The following is a 23129-nucleotide window of genomic DNA, read 5'->3' as shown; positions in this document are numbered from 1 at the left end:
GACGGTCACTTACAGTGCTGCCAAGTGCCATCAAGGTCCCATACATGGGGTGGGAGTTGTTCTCCCGCATGGAGGTCACCACAGACAGTATCCTTCTGTCACCCACCACCTGTACTGGGTCCAGGGGGCTCCCCAAGACATAGCTGGCCCTTCTGATCAGCCTGTCAAGTCTATTTCTGTCCCTGGTTGATATACTGCTCCCCCAGCAGGCCACACCGAAAAAGATGGCTGAAGCAACCACAGAGTTGAAAAAGGCCCTAAGAAGTGGCCCCTGGACTCTGAAGGCCCTCAGCCTCCTGAGCAGGTAGAGCCTGCTGTGGCCCTTTCTGTGCAGCGCCTCCAGGTGATCAGCCCAGTTTAGTTTATTATTGAGGAGCACACCCAGATACTTATAGGTCCTGACTATCTCAATGCATGTCCTGTGGATCTCCACCGGGGTCGGAGCATTTCTCCGTTTCGTTTACTAAAGTTCACCACCATCTCCTTGGTCTTCCCAGCATTAATCCCAGCACTAATAGGAATAAAATTTTAGGAGGGAGGGTGGAAGAAGGTTATTGGTACCTACAAGTAAACAGTTCATCAGTTCACAATGTTCTTACCAGTTCAAAAGGTCGTCTTTTATGGCTGTCTCAGTTCAGTGATTTCTGTATCTGGAGATGCTGAGATGCAAATTACATCCACTACTGCAAAAAGACAACCGTCTAAAATCCATATTTCCAGACCCCCCTCTCCTGTGCTATAGACAGCCCCCAAATCTCAGGAATATGGTGATTGGCAGCTCACTGTCACCTCCAACTAACACAGGAACATTTCCATGCGGACAGAAAAGGTGAAAAACCTGCCCTCACATACTGACCACTGACAGGATAGAGATACCAAATTCTAACAGGGAATATAAAATCCCAGGTACATTTTCTTTCAGTACATGCAGTTTTGATTTTTCAATACTTTTTGCATCTTTTTTGATTATATATGGCTTTATTTTTATGGATAATCCCATCCACACATTGTAGAAAATAATCCGCTGCAGAAATGTTGCCATTTGAGATTGCATTGTGTCAATTATACCTACAGGCTAACGCCCCACGTTGCGGAAAAGCAGCTTTTTTTGTTGCAGATTTTGTTGCGTTTTTTTTTTTAGCCAAAGCGAGGAGTGGATGGAGAAGAAGGTGGAACAATAAGAACATCCTTTATATTTCCCATTCTACAACAAAAAAAAAAAAACTGCGTTTCCACATTGTGGGGCCTTACCCACGAAACGCCAGCGGTTTTCCTAAAGGTATAATGGAAGCGGAGAGTCTGTGAAAAGCACTTCTACCTTGGTTGTTCCCGCAGTGCTTTTTGGCTGTGGCCCGCTACGTGGGGATTTAGCCTAAAATATTTTCAAGTCTCTGTTACACACACTGGGGGAATTCAGTAACATATTCACACCAGACAACTGGCATAGAAATGGCACATCACTGGCACACAGCCAAACATGGCTCACTGTTTAAGACAGTGGGCAGAGCAAAGTGTGGGGGGTCAAAGCAGTGAAAGTTTTAATAGATTTTGTCACACTGATGGGGGGCTATAAGATGTGATGAAAGCTGTGTGCAGCTGCAAAGATGTTCTAAGACGTTCCTGCAGAATTATATACCCAATATAAAGTCATCTGGTGATTGACAAAAAAATTGAATACTAATGATAGTGTTAATAAATTGTATATTCCACATGGAAAAATGTTCTGAGGGTAATGACAGATAACCTGGTGCCAACCACACATCATTCCAGGTTGGTGTTCTCACTGGTGAAATATTTTGTGATTATTACCTGGTACTTGTAACGTTGGCAGCAGGGCAGATTTCCCAGTTACCACACAACTAGTATCAATGATCTATAAATGATTCACTGCATTCAGTGAAAAAACTGGCAGATCAGCCCAGAGTGTGGGCGAGCCAAACCATATGACAGCAACCTAAATCTTTTTTTTTTTTTTTTTAATGTAGATTGTGAGCCCCATATAGGGATCACAATGTACATTTTTTTTCCTATCAGTATGTCTTTGTAGAATGGGAGGAAATCCACGCAAACATGGGGAGAACATACAAACTCCTTGCAGATGTAATTCCTGGTGGGATTTGAACCCAAGATTCCAACGCTGCAATGCTAACCACTGAGCCACCGTGTTGCCCCCAGCACCCTAAATCTGTATTAATAGTGTATTCACTTATCATTTCTAAGGCTGGGAGACCTTACATCTCAAAACTGTGTACATAGCTTCTGACTTCAACGTGGATTTTGCAGATTGTCAGAGGCATAAAATTACATCAAGGGAAATCCACTCTTAGGGCCCCTTCACACGGAGGATACGCTGGCTGATTCGGAACGTGTAAATGTTCCGAATCAGCGGCGTCTAAAACAGATCCCATTGCTTTCTATGGGAGCCGGCACACGTGCGCTCCCCATAGAAATGAATGGAAAAAAAGCAGCCCATTCATTTCTATGGGGAGCGAACGTATGTCGGCTCCCATAGAAAGCAATGGGATCTGTTTTAAACGCTGCTGATTCGGAACGTTTACACGTTCAGAATCAACCAGCGTATCCTCCGTTTGAAGGGGCCCTTAGGGTGCCCATACACGGTGTATCCTGGCAGCATGCCCTATGCATTCCTTGCTGGGAAGCATCTATACTTTTACATTTAAAGTGCTAGACAGTATCGGTGCAGCCTGGAAATTAGCATTAAATGTATGTGACTAATTCCCAGGTGCTATATGCACTTGTTATTACTTTAATTCTGAAAGTACCGCTAGATTGAAAAAAAAAAAGGGAGAAGTAGCACCTATTCTCTAAGCTTTCACTCTGTTTATGATCAAGTCGCATCAAAACCATACTTTGTGTTTTGGTAAATATTCTTAATAAAATGTTAGGCTATGTTCACACTATCATTATCAGAGATGAGTGAGTACTGTTCGGATCAGCCAATCCGAACAGCACGCTCCATAGAAATGAATGGATGCACCTGGTACTTCCGCTTTGAGGGCGGCCGGCCGCTTAACCGCCCGTGTGCCGGCTACGTCCATTTATTTCTATGCGAGCGTGCTGTTCGGATCGGCTGATCCGAACAGTACTCGCTCATCTCTAATTATTATCAATGGTGAGTAATGGACCCCCCCCCCCCCCCCCCCCCTATCTGGGTCTGTTCCCTTTGACTCTAATGTAAGAAAACACGACAGACACTTTCTTTCCTCGTGTTTGTTTTATTTTTGAATTGGAAGAAAAACTTTTTCTTCCATCAGAAAATAAAAAACATGATGGAAAAAAGCTTTCACCATGTTTTTTTTTTACATTGGGATGAATACAGACGGACACCAGATGGAGAGGGCTCTGTTTGCATCTGTGATGGATGAGACTGTAAAGGACGCTGAATAACAGTAGTCTGATCCCTCCATTAGTTGTTTTCAATGGTGTGGAAGACATAGCACATGGAATAGCACTCTAAATATACTTGTGATCACCCAACTAACAGTCCAAACGCTCGATCGTCGGTTCGCTCACACCTTTCATGTAAGAATTAATATCATGCGTATAGAGGGCAATGTGCTGCTGACATATGTAAACCACAGGAAGATTTATTTATCTGCAAGCAGCAACAGTGATCTGCTGAATGTAAATGCAGAAACTCAGACAAAGATCAGCTATGAAAACTGAGGAAATTTTGTTCCCAATTGTTGCTGCTGTGTCAGCTCATGTAAAGGGACCTTAAAAGGGTTGTCCTGTGGATAGGTGTCACACCACTGGGCATTTTAATGTCCGGTCACTCCCAATGAGGAGAACAGGGCACTCTATTTACAGCTATAGGGCTGCCAGAGATTACAGTCACTGCAGCCCCACAGCAGTGAATAGAGAACCAGTCATGAAAGCGCACTGATATAGGAGACCCCCCAGCAGTGACACACTTATACCACATGCTGTGGAAAAGGAATAAGTGTCTTCAAAGGGGTTGCAAGCTCGAAATCAAATTTTCATACTGATGAACTATCCATAGGAGACCCGACCCCATATAGATCATTTGTTCTAGCAGCCTCCGGGTGATGGGAGCTGCTAGTTGACATGTGCAGCAGCGGCAGTGCTCATATTTAAGTAACAGAAGCAGTGCTGCAGTTCACCAGAACCACCACTATACAGTGGATGGGGCTGCTGAGTTGCTACTATTACTTGAATAGGATCAAGGGGATATTGTCACTCCTTAGGGAGAGACCACCATATAGGTGTGTGGAGACTCATTAAGCCTTTAGCACTCCACTTTGCATAGGACCTTGAATAGGATCAGTACTTCATGTACCGCCACCCTGATACTGCAAGAACAAATGATTTGCGTAGATCGGACCCCACAGATGATGGCATTTCCGTAGATATAATCGACATTCTGCAATTTCCACAACTGTGCTGGTTTTGGAAATCGTGGCGTGTCCGCACTGCGGTTTTTACCAAAAGTGGGCATGGGATTCGCTGTACTATAAAACTCAGCGATTTTTCCCACGGTGTTTCTGGTCCATGGGGGACTGGCCTTAACGTCTGAAGCTGCCCTGACCAACAAAGTTAGGGCTCTGGCTTCATAATAAAATGAATTATTTTTCATTATACAATACAATTATTGTATCGAATTGTTTGAAGAGGACCTTTCATGGTTTGGGGCACAGGCAGTTCTATATACTGCTGAAAAGCCGGCAGCGCGCTGAATTCAGTGCACTCTCGACTTTCCCGATCTGTGCCCCAGGTAAAGAGCTAGCGGTGCTGGTACCGTAGCTCTTCACAGTCAAAAAGGCGTTTCTGACAGTTTGTCAGGAACGTCCTTCCGCACAGCAGCACCTATTGCACTGTACAGTGTGAGCGGGGAGGAATGCGTTCCTCCCCGGTCTCAGAGCACAGTGCGATAGGCGCTGCTGGGCAGAAGGGTGTCCCTGGCTAAGTGTCAGAAATGCCCTTCTGACTGTAAAGCGCTACAGTACCGATAGCGCTTTAACCGGGGCACAGATCGTGAACCCCGACAGTGCGCTGAATTCAGCACACTGTCGGCTTTCCAGCAGTATATAGAACTGCATGTGCCCCAGACCAGGGAAGGTCCTGTTTAATTAGAGCCATCGCTTCTTGTATATTTTTTCATAGGGACTCAGTCATTCGCATTATTTCGGGGTTTAGAGGAGCGTCTTATCTGCCCATGGTCAGCCATTTATGAGGTTGTCTCAGATTCGACCTACTGACTCCAGCAAAACACATGATGTGATCAAACAATCAGCTGCTAGTTTTGTATGTTTTTCACGTGTTTGCATGGGTTTTGGTTTGGGTACTCCGGTTTCCCCCCACACTCCAAATACATACTGATAGCAATGTAAGTTGTGAGCCCTATATGGGACAGTAAGTGCACATGTCTGTAAAGCGCTGAGGCATAGGTCAATGCCATATAAGAAAGCAAAATAAACACTTCCTTGCAAACACGTAACATACATGTCCATCACATGTTGTATATGAAGGTGGACAGAGCTATAATACGGCTCTGGAGATTTTAAGGCCGAGTTCAGTCATGTGCTCGGCACCATATAACCTCCATATTGTGCCATATAACCTCCATATTGCGTCATATAACCTCCATAATGTGCCATATAACCTCCATAATGTGCAATATAACCTCCATAATGCGCCATATAACCTCCGTATTGCGTCATATAACCTCCATAATGTGCCATATAACCTCCATATTGTGCCATATAACCTCCATATTGTGCCATATAACCTCCATAATGTGCCATATAACCTCCGTATTGCGCCATATAACCTCCGTATTGCGCCATATAACCTCCGTATTGCGCCATATAACCTCCATAATGCGCCATATAACCTCCATAATGTGCCATATAACCTCCATAATGTGCCATATAACCTCCATAATGTGCCATATAACCTCCATAATGTGCCATATAACCTCCATAATGTGCCATATAACCTCCATAATGTGCCATATAACCTCCATAATGTGCCATATAACCTCCGTATTGCGTCATATAACCTCCATATTGCGTCATATAACCTCCATAATGTGCCATATAACCTCCATAATGTGCCATATAACCTCCGTATTGTGCCATATAACCTCCATATTGCGTCATATAACCTCCATAATGTGCCATATAACCTCCGTATTGTGCCATATAACCTCCATAATGCGCCATATAACCTCCATATTGTGCCATATAACCTCCGTATTGCGTCATATAACCTCCATATTGCGTCATATAACCTCCATATTGCGCCATATAACCTCCATATTGTGCCATATAACCTCCATAATGCGCCATATAACCTCCATATTGTGCCATATAACCTCCATAATGTGCCATATAACCTCCATATTGTGCCATATAACCTCCATAATGCGCCATATAACCTCCATATTGTGCCATATAACCTCCATAATGTGCCATATAACCTCCATATTGTGCCATATAACCTCCGTATTGCGTCATATAACCTCCATAATGTGCCATATAACCTCCATAATGTGCCATATAACCTCCATATTGTGCCATATAACCTCCATAATGCGCCATATAACCTCCGTATTGTGCCATATAACCTCAATAATGTGCCATATAACCTCCATAATGCGCCATATAACCTCCATAATGTGCCATATAACCTCCATATTGTGCCATATAACCTCCATAATGCGCCATATAACCTCCGTATTGTGCCATATAACCTCAATAATGTGCCATATAACCTCCATAATGCGCCATATAACCTCCATATTGTGCCATATAACCTCCATAATGTGCCATATAACCTCCATAATGTGCCATATAACCTCCATAATGTGCCATATAACCTCCATATTGTGCCATATAACCTCCATATTGCGCCATATTTTACATAAAACCAACGACCAAAACTGTGAACTAGAGTAACATTTCTGCAGTTCTATGACAAAAATACCCATCGGATTTTTACCCTGTGTGAACAAACCCTTAATCTACCTCTGAACACCCCATAAGCCCACGTGGTAGTGAGCCAGTATCTTATGCGGTAGTTTATCGTAAGTGTATACTGGGCTATATAGTACAGATACTAATTTTGTCCTCTTCTCCTATTTTGTAGCAGCAGCAGCCCTTATCTCTCCACTATCTACATGGATACAAATCCCCCCCCCCCCCCCCCCCCATAATGGCGCTACACCAGCTGCCATCTCTTTCATTCCTTTCTCCCCGTGCTGTGACGTCACGTCGGCCGCGTTCCCTCACCCAGACAAAGACTCAGACAAAGTGGGCGGAGCTCTTAGTTTCCCCGCCAACTGCGACCGAGGTGTGGAACGCAGACGCACGTCACGCTTTGCGTTTCATTTGCCTTCGCTATGCCGGGGAGCTACAGGAGTGGGCGTGTAGGGTCCAGTGCGTGATGATATCATCACTTAGCCCCTTACTCTACTCTTCTCCCCCTCCAGCACCGAACCGAACCGGGATTGAGAGTCTTACGTCACCAGCTACGTCATGGGGGTGAGGAGGGAGGGGGGATTGGGCTATAGAAGAGGTTGGGGTAGTTAGTTTGGTTGTGGTGGAGGGGTTATGGATGCCGGTGTGTGATGGAGAGTTGTGGGGCTGATCCATAAGGGTTGTGGCAGTGCATTCCTGTCTGGCTGTGGAGATCTGGCTTTTTTGGGGGGGTTGGGGCACACATTTTTGCAAACTTCCATGCCCTGGTGTGTGTGTGGTGCCTGGGGCAATCCCAGGGTAGTGGCAGAGTTTGGAGTCTTGGCGGTGTGCCTAGTACAGCACTGCTGGCATGCTGGACTAATATGGTAATTGTCTTTTATGTCTTATGTACTAGAACTTGTGGGGAGGGAAAAATGGAGGTGTTGTCCATAGCAACCAGTCACATCGGGGTTCTTAAAATCCAGCGGAGCTGTTGAAAATGAAAGCCAGAAACTGGTTGGTTGCTATGGCAACGCAACACTTTGCGCTAATTTTGCTACATCTCTATGTACGGGGGCTCATCTACATTGCATTCTAATAGCGATTCTTATGGCAGGGGTTAAAGAGGTTGTCGGGATTGTCTGATATGAGCTGCGGGCCGGGATATAGGATAATATAAGTGTTATTTATATGTTAAAGTGTTATGTACACTGGGCAAAGCGGACTGGAAAATCTGGTTTGTATATCAGCCGGATTTCCTGGCCCAAACCTAGTGACACTGGCCTGACTCTCTGTTCTTCGGGTCTTTTGGAGGACCAGAACAACGGAGAAGTGGACCGCTAAGATGGCGGTAACATGTGGATTCTATTGACTGACTATGATGAGGTCTACCAGTTTGAAATGGGAAAAGACGTCCTCTATGCAGGACTTTTCCCTCCTTTGACTTTTTTTTGGCAGCACTGCGACACAGACTTGGTGAACTATGGCAGTCTCTGCCTGTGTGCGGCTTTAACCATTTAGTATGGACAAAGATGCTGCAGGGATTCCCATCTTCATAGATCACCAAGACGCAAGGAGTTCTGTCCTCTTAGGCTACGTTCATATCTGTGTTGGAGTGTCTCTTGCTCTGATCTGAGAGATTGAGGGGTTGGTTATGTGATCCAGAATTGGCGCACCATCAAGGTAGCAAAACTAGAAGACTTGCCACCCCATTGCATCTGTGTAGTCTATAACACTATGTTCACATCTGCGTCACAGACTGCTAAGACAGTGGACACCAGCGGTGTCTGATAGACCCCCTTTACTATAATGGAATATTTTGAGAATCTGTTTTAAAGAGGACCTTTCATGTCCTCAGGCACATGTGGTTTTATATACTGCTAGAAATCGAATTAAGTGATCTCTGCCTGCTGTCAGAAGGACGTTCCTAACAGTCTAGTTGGGCTATGAGGAACCTTCCCCCTGACAGTACTCATCCATAGACTAGTACTAGGAGGGGTTGTTCTTCACAGCTTAGCATCATCTCTGGACGGTAAGGAATGCCCCCTCTGACAGTACAGGACTATGGATGAGTACTGTCAGGGGGAATGTTCCTCACAGCCCAGCTAGACTGTCAGGAACGCCCTTCAGACAGTGCACAGAAATTGGTGCCATTGTAGCAGCACCGATCTCTCCAGCCCTGGGGCACATAACGGGAAAGCCAACAGTGCAGTGAATTCGGCACACTTTTGGCTTTCTAGCAGTACATAAAACCGTATGTGCCCAAGGACATGAAACCACTGGATGAAAAAGTTGGACTTGTAGTACTTTTTCGTCTGGTGATTTCCAGCGATCGCTGTGACAGAATCTCCAAATGGAGAATCCAGCATGGATGTGAACCCAGTCTAAGCGGAATCTGTAATGGTAACTTTCTTCTACAGTGAATACCCTGCTAGCTGTTTTGACTCCTCAGAAAGCTCCCTTAGGGGAGTGTTCACACTACCGTCTGTGTCCGACAGGTAGTGTCCGCTCAAAATCTGGCACGGACATTAGGAGCGGACACTAGCTGTGTCCGTGACATTTGTCATTTATTTAAATGGCGATCGGGTACGTTCTTTTGCACTCCGTGCCCTTCCTTCACTGTCCGCAAGTAAAGATGTCCGACTTTTCAAGCGGACAGAAAAACCCTACATGTCGGGTTTTTTCTGTCCGCTTGAAAACTCGGACATCTTTACATGCGGACAGTGAAGGACAGGCACGGAGTGCAAAAGAACGCACCCGATCGCCATTTATTTAAATGGACAAGTGTCACGGACAAAGCTAGTGTCTGCTCCTAATGTCCTTGCGAGATTTTGAGCGGACACTACCTGTCGGACACAGACGGTAGTGTGAACGCCCCCTTAGTCTATCGCCAGCCAAGTTGGCATACAGGTGAACATAGCCTATGATAACCCATTTGAGGGTGCTTTATGGCCTTTTATGGAAAAATTGTTTTACTGGTGCAGTTTTTTGTTTATAACTGATGCCAGAAGTGATCTCCAAGGCCTGATTCCTGTGTCCATATTTTGGGTCTGCGTGTCATGTCCTTGTCTACAACAGATTGGGCCAGATATGCTGTTTATGAGGAAAAATGGCTTCTCCTTTTCATTCTGTTGTGGAGCATGTGACTTGGGAGACAATGGTCTCCGACATTCTGCAAGTTCATGCCTCTGTCAGAAATGAGGCCCTCCACATGGATGAAAAATCATCTGTTTCCTGCGGACACAACATGCACCGTTTTCTGTACGTGCATAGGAATTGAGCCATAAGGAAAGACTTATACCTCTCTGCTGGATTCATTGCAGGCGTTGGCTCAAATAAATACATCAAAATTTAGGTTTTTTTTTTCTTTTATAAAAAATTGTGAATCCACCCTTTTAGTATTTATTAAACTCCCTGGGAACGTTTCATGTGGCTTGGCTGAATTGAGCTTCAGCTCAGCTCATGTTTGGGTTCTGTACTATACTGTATTATGGAGTTGGTTCACTATGTAGCGATGATGCAGGGGAGAAACAGGCAAATCTGTAATCGTTTGCATCAGAAATCTGGGTAAATGATGGAGATATGTACACCTTATTTTGGGTCTGTGTGCTGCCCATGTCTGCAAGCTGGCATACATTTCAGTACAGAGCATGCTGGAGGGTACATCTAATTTATGAAGAGGCATATCCCTCATCATATGAGGTGCCAGCTCTGAGGCTATGTAGACTGGCATGAGTAATGCTAGTCTTCAGAAATCTTCCATTTAATGTATTACTGGCAGCTACTTTATATGGCATCCTGTAGTGCAATTTGATATATAGAGTCATTGTAAGTAAAGTTTAGTTTGCTTTTTGGATGGGTCGTCAGTATCAGATTGGTGGGGTTCAACTCATGTTGGGCAAAAGATGCAGTCTCCGTATTTCACTATGTGTGTTTTTACTATCTGTGAAGGAAGTAGCGGGCACAGGCACTGCAGAACAGATGGCACTGTATTTCGTAATGAGGCTACGTCACTCGCCCGAGCACCCTTGTCCCATTAGCCTGGAGCCCCATGGGTCGTAAACGTCGCGATTTGCCTCTGGTGGAAACGCTGCTGGGAAAATCACGGTGTTTTACAGTACTTGCAAAGTGGATGGGATTCATGCGAATCCCATGCCCACTTTGTGGAAAAAATCAGCGCGGACACTCTGTGATTTCCAAAACCGTAGCGGTTTTAAAAATCGCAGCATGTCAATTATATCTACGGAAATGCTGGCGGCTTCCCCGTAGATATAATTGTAAAAGAAAATCCGCAGAGGAAAACTCCACGAACTTTCTGTTCAAAGCGCTGCGGGAAGAACTGCGTTGTGTTCACGCCGCGGTTGTTCCCACAGTGCTTTAGCCTTATACATATGATCGGTAGCTGTTCAGGGTGTCAGTGCCCCGCCAATCTGATGTTAAAGGGATTGTGCCATCTTGGCAAGTTAACCTTTATCCACAGAATAGTGAATAACTTGCAAATGGTTGGGGTTCCCCCATTCTGAATTCAGTGGTGGTCGGGTAACTCACACTCCTCCATTCATTTCAGTGGAAGTTCTGGAGATGGCAGAGCACTGTACTGAATAGAGTGATGTATGGGCTACCCAAACAATGTACTATTACCACTCCATTCAGAACAGGTAAGAACTCTCACGCTCTCGTGAATATAGGGGGTTTGAAAGGTCAGACCCCCAACGATCTGCAAGTAATCATAGGGGCTAATGTACTGACACAGCTGCTTTAGTGACCTTGCTGGTCCCAGAATGACACCTGTTTTTTTTTTTTTTTTTTTTTTTGGATCCTCAGAGGAAATCCGTACGGGCAAAAGAGAAGAAACAAAAGCGCCAGGAGGAGCGCGCTGCCATGGCGGCTGTGTGTGCCAAAGTGCAAGCAGCCAATCAGGTAAGCTTTGGTCCTTGCTGAGTATCTGGATTCTTGATTTCTTTGTCTGTGACCTTTTTCTTACCATGTCCGCTTATCTTGCCCTTCTGCAGCTTGGTGACCCTCTTGGAGCCTTTCCAGTCTTCAAAAAATTTGATAGAAATGGGTAAGGTGACATAAATGAAAGATGTTAATATTAAATCCTAATATATATTTTATATTCAATTTATTTTATTTTTTTAACCCCTGTTCGTTTACATTCTCAGGTTGAATTTGACTATAGAGTGCTGCCGAGTTACAGATTTGGACCAGAAGACCATAGACTGGGCCTTTGAACTCACAAAAACAAATATGCAGCTGCTGTAAGAACTTACAAATATATATGCAATGTATATGCATCCATTAGTGTCATATTCTTAGTATCGTACTGCTTCCCCCTCCCCCAAAAAATATAAACACACACGTATACATAAATAAACATAATTGCAATAGACACAACCAACATTATAATAAATTCTAGGAGCTTCGTCTGGATTTCTTCCGTACTTCTGCAGTTACACTGCTACAATACAATTTAGCCCCATTGAATCAAACTATATGTGGCCGTCTGACTCTATTTCTACGTTGGAATGAGCGCCCTACTAGGAATCCAATGTTTTCTGAAATGCATATGTCCATCTAGACATATGTCATTGTTGGTTACTTGGCAGGGCCATCATTATCTTTTAAAAGAGCGCCACACCAGTTAACAGGGCATGTGTGGTACTGCACCTTAACCACGTTCACTTCACTAGCAGTACCAGACACAACCTGTGGGCAGATTTGGTGCTGTTGGAAGGGAGCAGTCATTTTTTTCCTATTTTAAGTATTTTTTTTGCATTTTTCCGTTAAGTTATATAAATGTCATTGTAGCTATGAACAAAGTGAATGGGGATGGAAGGAGAGAGAAAAACGGGACGAGCTGGCAGATGAACGTGCCTGGTACCTCATTGCCAGAGATGAGCTTGGTATGCCTGTTGCATTTGTGCACTTCAGATTTGATGTGGAATGTGGAGATGAAGTGCTTTACTGGTAAGGATCCTTAAAGGAATATTCATTTGTAAAGCCAGCTTTCTTAATTTTATTTTTATGATAATGCCAGCTCTGTCTTTTTATACTCTAGCTTCTAAGGGGATGTTCACATGTAGGAATTTAAGGTGGAATCAGCCTCACATTAATTTCAATGGGGGACAGTAGTTGTTTTTTTTTATACTATAGATGCCCTATTTCCTTGTCAGTCTCTGTGATTTCTGTATTTAGGTTTGAAAACCTGAACTTTTGGCAATGCGGCGTTCCAATTGAGCCGTAGGATTAGTTCACTTCTGCTTTTATATTCCGTGCGGGGAGAGTCCGCATAAAGGACCCCCCCCAAACAGAATACAGATGCAATTTCAAGCGCTGCACTGTAAAAGCACACGGACCCCATTATAATCTTTTACAGCACAGCGCTTGCTATAGCAGCTGTATTCTGGGGGGGGGGGGGTCTCCATACGGACTCTCACCAGATGGAATATAAAAGCAGATGTGAACAGGGCATTACTTGCATATTAATAAAAGTGGCATTTTCAGCTAATGTTATAGGCCAGTGATGGCAAACCTTTTAGACACCGAGTGCCCAAACTGTAACCCAAACCCCACTAAATTATCATGAAGTGCTAACACGGCAGTTTAACCTTAATACTCTGTGGATCTACAATAGTAGACCGTTACGGTCCCGCAAAATACAGTCATGTAAATGGACCTTTACAGAGCTTTCAATAATACAAAACAACTTTGTACTGAACGTTAATAGTTTGCATTTGGCATAGTTTTGAACAATTAATGTTCACTATTTACAGTGCACAGGATCTGTTTCATAGTGACCATGCAATATAATATCACACGTCTGCTATAAAAGAGTTACTGTGTGATATAAATAGTGAAGAGCCCCCACACAGTACAATCTGCTCCACAGTGGCCTCCACACAGTCCAATCTACTCCACAGTGACCCTCCTCGCACACAATCATTCTGCTCCACAGTGGCCCCCACACAGTACAATTTGCTCCACAGTGTCCCCCACTCAGTATAATCTGTTCCACAGATGGGTGCCCACAGAGAGGGCTCTGAGTGCCACCTCTGGCATCTGTGCCGTAGGTTTGCCATCACGGTTATAGGCTATCAAGTTGGCAATACAGAACAGCAATTGAAAACTACAATTTCTCTTTACCATTGTTCTTTATGACTTCTGTGTTTCCTGCAATTCTTTTTCTAGTTATGAAGTGCAGTTAGAAGTCCGTGTCCGCAGGAAAGGAGTAGGGAAATTCCTGGTACAGATCTTGCAGTTGATGGCAAATAGGTGAGTTTATGTATATAGGCATTGTGATTAAGAGCTTTAAGTGACGCTAGGTTCACACTAGTGCTCGGGTCTCCGTTCTCAGCTTTCCGTCTTCTGCCGGCAGAAGACGGAAAGCTGTCAGAGTGGCCCGGCTGTGAGCGGTGGTGAGCGTTTTATGCTCTCCGCCGCAAAACCGTTTCTTTAAAACCGGACATAGAGTACTACATGTCCGACTCTGTGTCCAATTTGAAAAAAAAACGGTTTCGCGGCGTAGAGCATAAAACGCTCAACGCCGCTCACGGCCGGACATCTTTCAAACCCATTCAAATGAATGGGTATGAAAGAGTCCTGCAGGTTTCCATATCCTGCCTCTGTTTTGTGCAGGAAAAGGAAACCTGCAGAACGGAGACCCTAAATGCTCACCTCATGTTCAGTGTTACTTTGCACTAGAAGTGGTTAAAGCCCAGGGCTACATTGAAAGCTGAAATGCTCCCTAGATGCAGGACCTATGCACTCATGATCATGTGACAACAGTGTCACTGCAGGTCCTTTACGGCTTCTAACCATGGAAACTGCATTGACAATGAAAGGTTGCCATTGCAGCTCCTGCTTTGTGCTGATGCTTAGCACTGACAGGTTCCTGATCAGTCATTGAGTTACACCTTGCCCTCTGAGAACTGCTGGGCTGAATTCCTAGCATTACAGGCATAGCTGAGGTTCATGTTTTTCCAGATCTGGCCCGGATTTTGATTTTTATCTCTATTACCAGTGTTTCTACATATCCCTTGCTTACCTTTCTGACCTTGCTGTCAAATCCACAACGTCACCCGCCAGTTAGTCTTGTGCTGGCCCTCTGCTCCTTTTCACTCCGTCACTATACAATATTTACCCAATTTTTTTTACTGTCATATTTAAAATTGGGTCTTTTTTCTTCTTTCTACGCAATATTTGGGTACATCTCATTGTCAAGGATTGCGTTTTGTAAAAAAGTATTTTTTTTTCCGTTGTATTTTCAGCACACGAATGAAGAAAGTCGTCCTTACAGTCTTTAAACACAACCATGGTGCTTACCAGTTCTTCAGAGATGCTTTACAGTAAGTCCACTTACTATTTTTTTTCTTTTTGTGGCCTATCTCCCGCTGTCTAATATATAAAAAAAAAATTTCCACTCCACCCCCCCCCCCCCCTTCTTTCTCTTAGATTTGAGATAGACGAGACCTCCCCCAGTGTTTCAGGCTGCTGTGGTGATGACTGCACATATGAGATTCTAAGCCGCAGAACAAAGTTTGGAGATGCCCCCCATTCACATTCAGCACAGTGTGCTGGCTGCTGCCATTGAATGAGGAGGTGCATTGATACCAGAGGACTGTGGAGGATCGTAATGGACAAAATGATTGTCTTTATCTAATGGATTTTTGGTTTTATGTTTTTTGTTTTTATTTTGTATTTTTTTAAACTTGGTGATGTATAATGCAGCACTATTGTGGACATGTGTATTCCTCATGTCTCTGCTAGTCCTTTTAACGGTAAATAAATTCTTGTTTGTCTTTAGTACGCTTCCATTGATCTGTATTCTATGTGACAAGTGTTTGGGAGTTTGTTACGGTATAATATAAATGGGTATAAGACCACAATTTTAGTCTGACACCATCAAGCATATGTATTTACCACTTACGCACTTCCTCTGCAGCGGCCATTTGGGGTTTGCATTTATGGGACATATTTGTTATTGCCTAATACTTGCTAGGCAGACCTATGTGCTAAATTCTGAGGGGGTCAGCTTTCTACTACTCTTGTCTAACGACACCACCTATTTGTTACTGTGCTGAAAATGTTCACTTCTTTTTAGAGCAGTTTAAGCCATGCACCCTTTTTCGCTAATCTGTACCCCCTTTTCCTTTTGGTGTCAACCAACCAAAAAACCATAATATGTGCACCAGTCTTTTGGAGCGTATCAAGGGTCAGTGCACACTGAGTTTTTTGACGCTGATAGAACTCTATTGGGAGGCTTTTTTTGGAGGCTGATTTTGAGACAGGTTCAGTGTCCAAATCAGCGCCCAAAAACTCAGTGTGCACTGACCCTTAAGCTTAAAATCTGGCTTAGGCCGAGGCTTCATGAGGCGTAAAGGCCACGGCAAATAAAAAAACACCTGTGAAATGGATGGGAGTATGTAAATATGTGCTGTGGAAATGCTGTGATCTTCAAAACTGTCAACATGACGGAAACGCTGGCGGTTTCCCTGTAGATATAATGGAAGCAGAAAGTCCACAGGAGAAAACTCTGTGATGTATTTCCCCTATGGGGCCTTAAGGCTCCGTTCCCATGGAGTAACGCACCGCACATTCAGACACGTATACACGTGTCAGAGTGTGAGCGCTCAAAACAGATCCCATTCACTTCAATGTGTGCCGGCTCACGCGCGCTATACATTGGGTTAAAAAGCCTCACATTGACTTCAATGTGTAGCGCCCGTAAGCCAGCACACGTTGAAGTGAATGAGATCTGTTTTGAGCACTCACACTCTGATACGTCTATACGTGTCTGAATGCGTGGCACGTTACTCCGTGGGAACGGAGCCTTAGCCTTCTTTAGCTTAGACACAATCTCTTTGGTTATGTCTGTAGGCTGTTAGATTGTTACTGTTGCAAATTTGTTTTTTGGGTTTTTTTTGTATTTAATTCTATGATGTGCTATTGTGATCTGTGAATACTGATTAGAATAGGACATTGTCTATGTCATGCCCACGCACTCACATCACACGAATAATATAAAGTGTATACGACCCATAAAGTTCACAGAGTTCCAGATTCAGACTGCACCATGGTTGTTCAACTCAGACCTAACCTGTTTCTGAGACTGAGTTGTCATGTTTCTCTTCCCTGTTTACAGACCGCCTCTAAATACCTGAGTTTTAACATGGGCTGTGCTCAGTGGTATTTCGATTGACTGACTTCTAAGGGTTGTGTGACTATGAGTGAGGTGGGATCCGTTGTATCTGTTACTACACATGAGAGATGTGTATCCGGTCTGTAGGCAGTGTATTACTGAACCATGTATATAGATTCTGGCAGCCATTGCAACTGAGCATGTGCTGGGGTCAAACAAAATGACTCCATGTTTAGAATAGCTAGATATATTACCATATTGTAGTCCACACTAAAAGGCTAATCATGTCAATAGGGGACCTTTCAGGCACCTCCATGTTGATTCATCTGCCTCATAAGGCTTAGATCCTGCTACTGACTAGTGTAATGATATCCCATAGGAAAAAGACATGCACTTGTACTTGTAGATTATTTGATCTTAGCCTTTAGCTTGCTAAACCTGTTCACTGACCAACTAATGTATATGGCTGCCTTATCATTCTATCGAACCAAAGATTTAGATGGAGAAGTATTGGGTTGTTGTATTTCAATATCTATCCTTGTCCTTTTGTTTCCATCATCGGCAGTGTCTAGTTGCACATTACTACTTTGTCCCCATACATTCATATTCAGCCAAGCTTGCATGTGTATGGGGATGGTAGTTTGGAATAACTGTGTGCTCGATACCTAATGTGTGTGGCAAACCTTCAAGCACCGGTGTGCAAAAGAAAAACTCTTAACTTTGCCAAAAAGTTACCAAAAGATGGTTGGTTAAACCGGATGATTATCTAATGTGTATGGGGACCTCCAACCGTATCTGGATTGGACAGGATTTCAGCTGCTCAATCCTTTTGTTCCTGGGGGGACAAGACCCCGCCAGTGGTGTCCGATAGGGGCTTTCTTCTGCTTTACCAATCAGGGCACATAGATAATTGAAATGAGTGTGTATGGAGGGCCGAGTGGATAAGTCTTAGTCACCAGCAATCTTATATGTATGGTAGCAGCAGAACTGTCCCAATATCTAAGAGGAATCCGCTTATTGACTTTATCTAAGGCGGTAAGTGTTCGCCTTTTACCTTCTGGTATTTGCTGCATAATTGTTTTTAACCAGACAAGCCCAATATTCATTCTTATCTCATTCTCACTCTCAACGTATGAAATCCACAAAGATGCCAAGATTTATTCAAAAGGTCTTTATTGTTCGTAGGAATAAGAGATGATCTCTGTAATATCTAGTGTACCACATGAGGGGTTGGGAAATAACATTAGGTGGGTTGTTAGCTTAGAAGCACTTCCTGTGCACAATGGAAGGACCAGCCTCATCGTATTCCTGCTTGCTGATCCACATCTGTTGGAAGGTGGAGAGAGAAGCCAGGATGGAACCTCCGATCCAGACAGAGTATTTACGCTCAGGGGGTGCAATGATCTGTAAGAGAGAGAAAATTTACCAAGGGTTATTCATCGATGAAATAGACTTCCATTCTGTAACTACTTTGAGAGGATATACACTAAGCTACATGGACTTGCTTGAGCCAAGAAGAAGGTGGTCTGATCAATTTTGTACTTTTGGGTGTGAGTATACTTTTATTCTAATAATCTTGCTGGATTTGTAATGTTTGCATCTGTGCTTTTTATTATATATAATATCCTTACCTTGATCTTCATGGTGCTTGGTGCCAGAGCTGTGATTTCCTTCTGCATACGGTCAGCAATACCAGGGTACATGGTGGTACCACCAGAGAGCACATTGTTGGCGTACAGGTCCTTGCGGATATCAATATCGCACTTCATGATGGAGTTGTAGGTGGTTTCATGGATACCTGCAGATTCCATGCCTAGGGTGGATCACAACAAGTAGCAAGAATTAGAAGACCATCACAAATATATACCAACTGCAGATGTGGCGAACATAATTGTCTTCTTACCAATGAAGGATGGCTGGAAGAGGGTTTCTGGGCAACGGAATCTTTCATTTCCAATGGTGATGACCTGTCCGTCGGGAAGTTCATAGCTCTTCTCCAGAGAGGATGAGGATGCAGCTGTTGCCATCTCGTTCTCAAAGTCCAAAGCTACGTAGGCCAGCTTTTCCTTGATGTCACGCACAATTTCACGCTCAGCTATATGAAGGATGATGGAGCTCGATTAGTGTGAAATATAGATTGTCTACCTTCACAAGGTGATCTATCTGCATATCCTTTATCTCAAGGTGTATTGCCCGGGCTATAAGAATTCCTGTTACCTTTGGAGAAACGCAACCTCGCAGATATTATAGCATCTAGTCAAAGATGCTAAATAACACACCCCATTGTTAAATTACTTTCTATAATTTTTTTTCTAGACTTGGTTTAAGATTTGGTCTCTTGATTTCTTAAGTGAACAATCCTTACCAGTTGTGACAAAAGAGTAGCCTCTCTCAGTCAGGATCTTCATGAGGTAGTCAGTCAGGTCACGACCAGCCAAGTCCAGACGCTGGATGGCATGGGGCAGGGCATAACCTTCATAGATTGGTACGTTGTGGGTGACACCATCTCCAGAGTCAAGCACAATACCTGTTGAGATATTGCAAAATTGTTATTAACTGTAAGCAAGAGATGAATAAAATGATATGGTATAATTCTGAATATATAATCATAAGATGGTATTATGGCTCTCACCTGTGGTACGACCAGAGGCGTACAGAGACAGCACAGCCTGGATGGCAACATACATGGCTGGGACGTTGAAGGTCTCAAACATGATCTGTGTCATCTTTTCACGGTTGGCCTTGGGGTTCAGTGGGGCTTCAGTGAGCAGGGTGGGGTGTTCCTCTGGGGCTACACGGAGCTCATTGTAGAAGGTGTGGTGCCAGATCTTTTCCATGTCATCCCAGTTGGTGATGATACCATGTTCAATTGGGTATTTAAGGGTCAGGATACCTCTCTTGCTCTGAGCTTCATCTCCTACGTAGGAATCTTTTTGACCCATACCAACCATGACACCCTAGAGATAGAAAATGTGTTTGTGAGAAGAGAAATACACATGCACAGTATAACAGTCCTGGAAAGGTAAAAGGCTATATAGTAACATAACACATAGTAGCTGCAAGGTATGTTTTATGAAACTACGGACTGCAGCAAATCTGTCTGACATCTCGAAAATGATAATTTTTCTAAGTTTAGACAGATGCAGAAATATATATGAAAATTTTATAGGAAAGAACTAAAAACTGGAGGCAAATTAAGTTTTGCCCAGAATATGGTGCACAATCCTATTCCGCACAGTGTAACATGACATAAGGTGTTCTACTTTATACAGGCTACTACTGTATTACCTATCTTCATAGAATTCTGTATATTTTGTCTTTGCTTTTTCTACTATTATTGATCACCAGAAAATTCTAGTAAAATTACAACTGAAAAATATTTTTTATATTAAATTAAAAAAAATAAAATAAATTAAATATTCTAGAATGACCAAAGGTGTTGGTATATCGCCAATAGATTTATTTTGCTTACTTATAGATAATGTAAATGGTGACTCTTTATCCTATTGTACTGGATTATGTCCAAAAGCTAAAGGCTACAAAGAGAAGTCTGAGCCTCAATGGGAAAAAAAAAAAAATCTAAAATTTTATTTATTGTATATTTTAATCCTATTAAGCACCCAGACTTCAGTGATAGATGTGGCAAATAGAAAATGTGAGTGAATACTATAAAGGTGTGGCGACATTACCTGGTGACGAGGACGTCCAACAATGGAGGGGAAGACAGCGCGGGGAGCATCATCACCGGCAAAGCCAGCTTTCACCAGTCCTGAACCGTTGTCGCACACCAAGGCGGTAGTCTCATCGTCGTCACACATGGTGGAGTCTGGAGAGAGGCTATTAGGGGATCAGAGTAAGAGAATACACTTAAGAAAGAGCGGAGGCTTTGCCAGTGTCGAATAATTATATTTCACCCTGGCCCGGCTGCTGCACCTGTCCCATCTGCTCCCTTAGGCCAGTTGTCCCTCTCTGTCTTGGCTCAGCTGTCTTTCTCAAGTTGTCAAGAACTTTGGCAGGCGCAGGATATAATTAACTCCTTCCTTAGAAAGTCCTTGCCAAGCATTATTTACATTGTGGAGAACTTTAAGGTAGGTAATGTTCTAACCATGAGGATAAAAATGTTTTTGAGGGTGTTTTTTTTTTGTAATTTGGGATATTAAGTAGTTAATTCAAGGAAAGTGATTTCTACATCTGTTTTGCCTACTAGAATAGTGTTTGTTTTAGTCAGCTAGAAAGTTAGTTTTCACGAAATCATATGTGTTTCTTGGGATAATAAGTACTCTATGCAGTAATTCATTTTTGGATATGAGATCTTGGGTTATGTTTATCTATTCTTTTTACTAGGACACTTAATAAATGGGAAATCCTTTCATTACAAGAGACCCCCCCCCTCTATTTAGAGTACCCCTTTACTACTGAGCAGAAGATGCTCAGTTGGAGTCTGTACTAGTCTGGCATTACAGGTCGGTTCTTACTCTACACAACTTAGTTCTACTTTAAGCTGAAGACTCAGTGGCCAAGATTTACTATTGCGGTTGTAGGGCATTTTTGGTGCATCTAGTTTGAGCTAAAATATCTCCATGCTATGCTATCCTCTGGCTTCCCAGGAAAATGGGGTCTGGATTAAATGCACCAAGATATACCAGAAAAATGCAGCAGAAACCGTAAAAATTCCGGCTCATAGTATGCCAATCATAAGGTAGTATAAACTTAGATCAGGCAGTCCAGTTTTATCTGCCTATGTTTATCTTATCTATTAGTAATTCTGGGCCATTGAGATTTTTGTGGCTTTTTTGATGGTTATTTGAGCCAAAGCCAGGATTGGGTTGAGCAGGAAGAATTTAGGTTCTTCCTTTATATTCCTCTTTCCTTTTGCATCCACTCCCAGCTTTGGCTCAGAAAACAGTAGCAAAATATGCAACAAAAGAAGATTACTTATTTCTCTATAGGAATTGTACAGAATCTGTATGACTAAGGCTCGCACATGGTCATATTCTTTGTCCGTGTGCTAGTTGTATTTTTAACCACTAGCACACTGACCCATTATTTTCATAGTGCCCTAGACATGCCTGTATATTATTACACAGTATGTGTAAGGGGCCGTGAGCCTGGAGGCAATACCCTGGACAGGTCATATTCTTGTCCGGGGTCATGAATTCTAATACATTGGTCTGTGAAGGGCACAGACAGCACACAAATATCACCCATGTGCCTTACAAGCACATGTTTGTGTGCATGTAACCTAAGACCTTGTTCCAATAGAAAAACCCTCTTAAGAAAAAATTAGAATGGAAAAAAAAATGGCTAAAAAATAATTCCAAACCATCTGTACAAGGTTATAAAATAGTCTTAAGGTTTGGAAAAATCCAAGAGTGGGAGTAAAAATTTGATAGGGATAATAAAGGAATAAGGGAGAGAATATGGGGGTGCTCTGCTGTACTTTCGGTGGAGCTGGACAGGACTTACCTTGCTGCAGCAGTGAGGGCGGCGGAGGTGTAGCTGTGAGCTGGCAAATGCTGTGCAGAGGCAAGTATTTATATTGGTAGCCCCTGTAGTGGTGACCTGGGAAATCCCACACTCACTCAGCTCCATATTTGGAGAGAAGCCAGGACTGGCCATCCTTGTGAGGGTCCGAGCTGGGGGTCTGAGTACTGACCAAATATAGAGGGGGTCTCCCTCCCCCTAAGCCTGTATAGAGCTCACACTTACACATGGCTATTCCTGGATATAGAAGCCGAGAAGCTTTACTTAGAAAGTGCTGTGTGTGTATAGATAGATATCCTAAGACAGAGATATTGACAGATTTGGAGAAAAGATGAACAGATATGCCACTAAGAAAGATGTGAGAATTATAATATATATATATATATATATATACTAGCAGCGAATTAACAGTAAGGAGTCCACATAAATGTTATATCTGTGCAGGCAGCTGTATATTATAAGCTCTGGTAAGGGGTTTAATAAAGGGTCTCGGTATCAGGCTACAAAGACTCATGTAACATCATTACCAGTTAACACGCTACACTATAATATTCACTACATGA

At 43.2% G+C, this 23129-nt stretch overlaps 2 protein-coding genes across 3 annotated transcripts; one reads left to right on the top strand and one right to left on the bottom strand.

The window, feature by feature from the left end:
• The first annotated feature begins 7378 nt into the window (after nt 1-7378).
• NAA40 (N-alpha-acetyltransferase 40, NatD catalytic subunit) lies at nt 7379-15746 on the top strand. 2 transcript variants are annotated; one of them, XM_075280525.1, is made up of 8 exons: nt 7379-7526; nt 11766-11861; nt 11954-12006; nt 12107-12202; nt 12753-12911; nt 14133-14216; nt 15212-15289; nt 15396-15746. In XM_075280525.1, exons 1-8 carry the CDS (start codon nt 7521-7523, stop codon nt 15532-15534), a joined length of 711 nt encoding a protein of 236 aa, XP_075136626.1. In that variant the 5' UTR covers nt 7379-7520; the 3' UTR covers nt 15535-15746. The 2 variants fall into 2 exon arrangements, with proteins under 2 accessions (XP_075136626.1, XP_075136627.1); XM_075280526.1 differs by having other exon boundaries at nt 7404-7421.
• A 2492-nt stretch (nt 15747-18238) lies between these two features.
• On the bottom strand, nt 18239-22657 carry LOC142213214 (actin, alpha skeletal muscle 3). The gene is made up of 7 exons (XM_075281473.1): nt 22549-22657; nt 20772-20919; nt 19715-20039; nt 19448-19609; nt 18986-19177; nt 18714-18895; nt 18239-18486 (listed from the first exon to the last, which is right to left on the bottom strand). Exons 2-7 carry the CDS (start codon nt 20898-20900, stop codon nt 18343-18345), a joined length of 1134 nt encoding a protein of 377 aa, XP_075137574.1. The 5' UTR covers nt 20901-20919; nt 22549-22657; the 3' UTR covers nt 18239-18342.
• Between the last annotated feature and the right edge of the window lie 472 nt (nt 22658-23129).

Source organism: Leptodactylus fuscus, chromosome 7 (assembly GCF_031893055.1).
Source record: "Leptodactylus fuscus isolate aLepFus1 chromosome 7, aLepFus1.hap2, whole genome shotgun sequence".
Classification (NCBI taxonomy): Eukaryota; Metazoa; Chordata; class Amphibia; order Anura; family Leptodactylidae; genus Leptodactylus; species Leptodactylus fuscus.
Note: the sequence above shows the minus strand (reverse complement) of the source record. Positions and strands in the feature narration are given on the sequence as shown.

What these genes read in the sequence shown, in the direction of transcription:
- NAA40 (XM_075280525.1), top strand. An exon ending in AAGTGCAAGCAGCCAATCAG is followed by an intron (nt 11,862 to 11,953) that starts GTAAGCTTTGGT and finishes GCCCTTCTGCAG; the next exon opens with CTTGGTGACCCTCTTGGAGC. An exon ending in AAAAAATTTGATAGAAATGG is followed by an intron (nt 12,007 to 12,106) that starts GTAAGGTGACAT and finishes TTACATTCTCAG; the next exon opens with GTTGAATTTGACTATAGAGT.
- LOC142213214 (XM_075281473.1), bottom strand. Translation starts at nt 20,900, where the DNA reads ATGTGTGACGACGATGAGACTACCGCCTTGGTGTGCGACAACGGTTCA. An exon ending in CTACTCTTTTGTCACAACTG is followed by an intron (nt 19,178 to 19,447) that starts GTAAGGATTGTT and finishes TCCTTCATATAG; the next exon opens with CTGAGCGTGAAATTGTGCGT. An exon ending in CAAGCACCATGAAGATCAAG is followed by an intron (nt 18,487 to 18,713) that starts GTAAGGATATTA and finishes TCTCTCTTACAG; the next exon opens with ATCATTGCACCCCCTGAGCG.